At 38.8% G+C, this 7,073-nt stretch overlaps 1 protein-coding gene across 1 annotated transcript in view; it reads left to right on the top strand.

The window, feature by feature from the left end:
• Nucleotides 1-3,968, top strand: part of LOC309551749 (uncharacterized protein) — a gene marked incomplete at its 3' end in the record, with an annotated part of 42,925 nt that extends 38,957 nt beyond the window's left edge. The window contains exon 7 of the mRNA XM_082252439.1: nt 3,065-3,968. Coding sequence (XP_082108565.1) covers nt 3,065-3,968 — 904 coding nt within the window. The remainder of the gene's footprint in view (nt 1-3,064) is intronic.
• Between the last annotated feature and the right edge of the window lie 3,105 nt (nt 3,969-7,073).

Consider the following 7,073-nt stretch of genomic DNA (forward strand, 5'->3'; position numbering starts at 1 on the left):
TGATAGAAAGGAAAACAGCCTGCTTTCCCTCTGTATAGGGGATCTAGCACACCCAAGGTAATCCTATTCCTTAAATTGGGGGCCTTTCTGTATATAAACTGAGGATGGGCAGGTAAAATAGAGCCTAGAACCCCGTCCCTAGCAGGAATCCCCAGTTTTTTTTTAAATTATCCCCTCAATTTTCTTATGCTTTATATTATAATCTAGAACGATTTTAAATTCATGTTTACTTTCTCTTACTTTTTAGGGCCCAAAAACCAAAATTGCCCTAAAGAATAGAAAAAGTATAGAATTTGAAACACTTTAGGTATCATCACAACAGGGATCCCAGAGGTCTAAGATTCTGATGGATTGAGAGAGTTATTAGACACTGGAGAGGGGGCAATTTTGTGAGACAGCTCAGTCAAAGAGAGTCCTTTTGGATCTATGAGACTGGGGTCTTGCACCCTCGGGATTAAATGCTGAATTTGATCTTAATTGTTTCATATCTGATAGATAACTGTACATTTGATTTGTTTCCTAATTCTTTATTTAGAATTCTATAATGGGGATTATATATTTTGCTGGGAGACTAGTCCTATATAGTTATAAAATGCATAATGTATTGTGTAAGGGGTAGCCGCGGGTGTACATATACACGGATCACATGTATATGTTTTATATATCTTTTTTTTAATACAATAATGACTTATATATGGAATGTATACCCTGGGACTACTGGTATAAGGCATTGTGCAAAAAGTGAATGATCAGCGCAACTAATAAATATAATATATATATATATAAAGCTGCTATACCAAAATCCTTTTCACTAAAAAGTATAAAATAATTGATAAAAATCAGGGTACAGTGCTAAATAATACTATGCCATATAAAGTGCTAGTGACACGAATCAAAATAACAATAAAAAATGCAAATATCATAAGGTACAAGTAATCAAAGTGCCACCAACAAAAGTGACAAAGTGCAAAACAATTGATATATAAATATTAAAGTGCAATAATAATTAATCAGAGAATAATCAGTCCATCCAAAAAATGCAATCTGTGCAAAATAAATTAGACTGGTGCTTGAAAAGTGTCCAAAAATTGTAATGTGGAGTATTCAATACATCCAAAAAGTGGCTACACGTAGGACCAGTGTCTGTCAGTGTAGGCGCAGCATCTCTGCTGTAATATCAGTTTAACTGCTCAGGTAACTCCTCTGTTAGACCTAGTGTTCACGCACAGGTCATAATACAAGGTGAGAGGCCATTCTCTGGTATTGGTGGTGGAAGCACGAGGACTACAGTTGTAGGACACCTGTCAAGCACCTTTATTTGCTTATTTTGCACAGAGTGTACTTTTTAGATGTATTGAATACTCCACATTCCAATTTTTGGACACTTTGCAAGCACCAATCTGATTTATTTTGCACAGATTGCATTTTTTAGATGGACTGATTGTTCTCTAATTAATTATTATTGCACTTTAAAATTTATATATTAATTGTTTTGCACTTTGTCACTTTTGTTGGTGGCACTTTGATTACTTGCACCCTATGATATTTGCATTTTTTGAACTATGTTATTTTGATTCCTGTCACTAGCACATTATTTAACACTGTACCCTGATTTTTATCAATTGGTATAAGGCATTGTTGCCTTGAGTGTCACTGGGTTTATTAGTAAGTTTTTATTTTGCATTTGACCGCTAGAGGTCTCTTTTGGTTGTAGTGATATTCATGCCTGCAGCGGGAACTCGCCACAATGTTGTGTGCAGTCTTTATGGCAGCATGTAGCGTATATCAGTGAAGGGGTGACTATATGGATCTACCCCACTGACGAAGTCCCGTAGGACGCAATGCATATGAGAGGAGGAGCCACAGTAGATGACATCACCCACTGCTATCCCGTCCAGCTGACAGAGGATCAGCGCTGCCATATATGGATTGTTTGCATTGCTGTTATCCAAGAGGATCGCATTGTGAGTGCATATTTTTAATAAACGTTATAGTTTTAACTTACAGTGAGCACTTAGATCCTTTTTGTTTATGTATCTATGCACATGTATTGAGCTAACTACCAGGAGTCTAATATCTCACTGAGTGGACAGGAGGTATCGCTTGTCCGGTGACACAGGGAGTTCCTTCACAAAGAGGCTAGGATTAAGCTGAGCGTTTGAGAGCTTTCCACCGCTACACCTCATATATTTCGCTATCTTGGGACAAAAGCGTCTATGACCTGCTGGTAATACAGGGGTCATTGGAGTGAGGTGAGCGCAATAATTGTCCCTTGGGTAAAGGGGTCATCACCTGAAGTAGATTCTTTCTAGTTTCTTCCCTCACTTATTTTATGGAACGGCACCTGTTCAACAAGGGACTTTTGGGCTTTGCTTATATTGGTGTTTGAGACTATCCATAAAAGTTTTATAAGAATTTTTTTATTTTTTCATATTTATTGCGCTGCGCTATGTGTTATTCTGAATGTTCTAATGCGGATTCGTGATGTACCCTTTTAGTGTTCAGCTTGCAATGTGATTTATTTTTTTAAGTGTGGAATTGTCTGCACCGATTGTACTCCTGTATTCATTTCACACACTTGCCTTCTATCTGGAGAACAGCTTTATTGCAGTTTGGGTGACATTATCACCTGGCTTTATTCAGCTTCCCGTGGGTCTCTTAAGAGCAGTCAGCAGGGCTATCTCACATCTTCTGGTGATGTGATTCCACGAAGATGAACCATGCAAAACTTGTGGGGGACTGTTAGGAAGACTAGTCACACAGCGCACAGCTAACAAGCTAGGATGACAGATCTCCTGAACAGGAAAAACTGTCACTATAAGAGTAAAATAATATTTTTGGTGCCCTTTCTTAAATTTTTAAGACATGTACCCCTGAATAGCAGCTCTAGCTGTCACTTTGGGTTTTATTAAATCTGTAGTAACAAGTACTTATATACAACTTACCAGGGAGGAGAATTACACAGAAGATGCTCTTGCTAAAGAAAATGGAGGGGGGGGGGGGGGTTGAAAACCAGTAAATGTAACTAAATTAATTAATACAATATGTTAATGTCAATTTATAGGACAGAGAGATACTTAACTGCTTCATCAAACAGAACAAATTCAAACAATGATTTTGATGAAAGTAAAGGCATGGAGAAAGAAATAGTTCTGAGGGAGAGCCTTGAGACATCCTCAATACATCATGTAAAAATCACCATTCCAAACAAAATATCAGAAAATGTAAGTAAGAAAACTAAAGTATCTGAAAATGTACCCATAACAAATAAAGAGCAATTGGAGAAAATAGAGAATGCTGGGACATCCACAAGACAACATGTCACAGCCCACTCTACTGACAAAGTTTCTCAATACATACTCCTGAAAACTGAAGAGCAAATGGAGCAAACAGGGAATTCAATGACATCCACAAAACCGCACACACAAACCACTGCTTCTCAAAAGATATCCAAATATGTGCCCAAAAAAACTAAAGATCAAGTGGGGCAAAAAGAAGATTCATTCACAAAGCAACATGCTCCCTCTACTACCACATGCAAGATATCGAAACATCAACCAGAGAAAACTGAAGCACAAGAGGAATGCAAAAAAGGTTCTGGAAAAAGTACACAAGGGGCTTTGATAGCTACTGCTACCCAGCCTATATCTGAACCCATTTCATTGTATAGGCAAGAGGAGGAACAAGGTTATGAAACTGTCATTAATCTGTTACAAGGTCTACTGAACAAACAGGAGAGTATACACCCTCAGGATGAACATATTACTTTCCTGATGAGTCTTGCTCCATACATTAAATGTGTACCCGAGAGCCAGCAGCTATCAATGAGGGTTAGTGTAATGAACACAATCATTTCATTTATTCCATCTCTATCGGACTCTTATCACTCTTTGGCAACCACTCAATCGCCTTTCACAGAAGGTCATCAAAGACAGGCAACAGCTCCCTATCCGTCAAAGACATTATAGGCTTTAAAAACATTTAATTTCAGTTACATAAAAAGCTCTGTTATAAGAAGGCGTCACAGGAAAACATGGTGCATACAAAGTAAAAGAGATAAATGTAGATAATTGAGAAAAAATTGTATTCAAAAGGTTTTGTGGGGAAGCAATGTAGTAGCACCACCAATTATTTACAAGCACATGGTTCTGAGAAGGCCCTACAACTTTTTACTGTCCATATAAAGCAATATCATTAGCATTGTAAATACCAGCACCACTGAAGTGTATGTTTAGGCATTACCCAAACCTCCCTCTCCTCCTCTAGAGCATGTCCCAGTATTGTTTATTTTTACCTTGTCCCTGTAGTGAGAAACTGCTTTTATTACTCCCTGAAAAATCAACAGGATGGTTAAAATTCTTACAGGGGCAACTGCTGGTAGCTCAAATTAAATTAGGCATGCCCCTAATAGACAGAGTTTTGTAGTGAAGTAGACAGGGCTGACAACCCTGGTTAGAATTTTAATGCAACAGAGTCTCTGTTTTCTATGCTCAAATGGGGAAGTTAGGAACACAATGGATTCCTTGCAAATCAACAAGTAGTTTTCAAGGTATAAAAATGTGGGGCAATGTGCCTGTATTACTAGATACACTATACAGTATGTGCTGAATTTTTATTTTTTTTGCCCCGGTATATATTTTAAGCCTTGACAACAGACTCTAAGCCTCACCCACAGATGGTCACAACTCTTCTGTAGCTGCAGATATAAGGGAAAACAGCTTCTAAGGCCGTGGTGCATAACACACAGGTTGCATGCAACCTGCCAGCCCTCTAAATACAGCCCGTGAGCTACTGGGCACCAGCTAAATTGCAGAGTGGCAGTGGGGTGTTGGGCGCTGAAGCAGTGAGGTGCTGGGTGCTTTGCCAGTCAACAGTAAAGGGCTTCAAACATGCTTGGGACATGCATAGATCTATACTGAGACAAACAAGTTAGGGGAAAAAATACAATACATGTATAAAAAAAAAAACTGGCAGACTTGATGGACCACTTGGGTCATTTTTCAGCCTTCACTTTTTTTATAGATTTCTATGTAACACTTTTGTGTTCCACCACCTGGCACTGAAAGAGCGACTTACTATGGGTGGATTTATCTCTGCCCACAATATAATAAAGGCCCAGCCTGAGGAGAAAGAGAGCGCAGTGTGGAAGCATGTGATAAGTAATCAATGATGGGGTTTGGGTTAAAGCTTTCACTGTCATGACTTCCAGTACAGGGGGGGTTAAAACTTTCACTATCATGGCCACCAATATAGGAGGGTTCATTTTCACTGTCATGACCACTAATGCAGAGGGGGAGTGGGTTAACTGGTACTATCATGATCACCAATACAAGGGGGGAAGTGAGGGTTAACTTTCACTACCATGACCACCAATGTGGGGGGGGGTAACTTTCACTGCCACTGACTATCAATGCATAGTGGGTGCGGTTAAATTTAATTGCAATGCAGGGGAAGGATAGGTGGGTAACTTTCACTGACCACCAATGCTACTGACCATCTATATGAGTTAATTTTAATAGTACAAATATACACAAATGTTGAGGGTTATTATTGCGGCAACTGCTTCAGTGTCCATTGCAATACACTGCAAACAATGCAGTGGGACGACAATTTATTTCTGAAGACTTCTTGGTGCACACATTGCACAGATGTGGGGGAGACCCTGCCCAGGCTGCCTATTTGCTGAGGAACAGAACCCACTTGTGCGGCCCCCTAGAAGAGTTGGGGCCATGCTTGAAGCCCTTTATATTTTTCCAGCTGACCATCACTTTTCTAGAGCAAGAGACAATAGACAGCCATGAGGCCATCATAAGAGTCTCCTTTTATCCCATGGAAGAAATTGCCTTTTTTGGGGGGAAGTTTGGGGATTGATTTGATAAAGCTTTCTTCTCGATTACATCCCTGGAAAAAACTGTACAAGGTGTCCATTGTCGATAATCAGCTTTTATACTCCCAAGTTGTTTTATAAAGTATGAGGCATTTACAATTATAGCTGATAGTAATGATAAGATTCCATTGCACCCTGGTTTACACTTTTATATTGTAGCTTAGAAGGCTTTAGCTACCTTCGAAGCTTGAGAAGTTACAAAGCTACCAAGCTTTGTAAACAACAGGAAGTAGGAAAAACTGTAAAATGTGCAAAAAGGGGCTAAGAGCACTACCTAATGGTTGTTTGTAATCAATAATAGGAAATTTTTATATGCAGTATTTTATATATTACTTGACAAAAACAAGTGTTGATTCAAAGCTTTGATAACTCACAGATTTCTATAAATTACAGGTTTCCTTCACCAGTAGCATTAGCTGTAGAAAGCTGTAGCTGCAGAATGAGTTTTGCAGCATTTTTGTAGTAGCGTTTTTCAGTGTTTGCGTTTTTTTAGCATTTTTTTTTTAAGTAAACCATACTCCCACAAAAACTCAAAAATGCTCATAAATGCAGAATAATATACTTTTTATTAGGATTAGCTACCCCCGTTTTCTGCGATACTTGTGAGCATCAACTTACACAGTGATAGTCACTCTCCCTCTGGCAATTTTCTCACCCAATTTATCAGTGTGCAGGATACTCTGCCCTGTCACCTGATATTTCATCTGTGGGCATAATGTGGTGGGGTACGCTTTCGAGGGACAATGCTTACTCTTTCTGACATATCCATACATCATGAGTATATAATGTTTGCCAAGATATTATACGGTTCACCTGCATACAGTGGGATAAATAGTTATTTGATCTCCGGCAGATTTTGTAATTTTACCCACTTACAAAGAAATGAAGGGTTTATAATTTTTATCATAGGTGTATGATTTTTATTATTTTTGAAAACATACATGTCGTCCTGGCAACTTCCTATGACTATGTCAAATGTGACGAAACGCGTCAGTAACGTCTTTATCGCCATCTGATTACATTCCATGTGTGCTGTTTCACAGATGTCTGTAAGTGTATCTCTTTCCTTTAAATAAATCTTTTAAAACGGTCTAACACTATGTCCGTGTTGTCTGGTTTATCCCTGCATATGTACATCTGAATGGGAGACCCTGGCATCCTCTGTTGAGACACATTGGCCACCCTT

Source organism: Pelophylax lessonae (assembly GCF_965119305.1).
Source record: "Pelophylax lessonae genome assembly, chromosome: 1".
Lineage (NCBI taxonomy): Eukaryota > Metazoa > Chordata > Amphibia > Anura > Ranidae > Pelophylax > Pelophylax lessonae.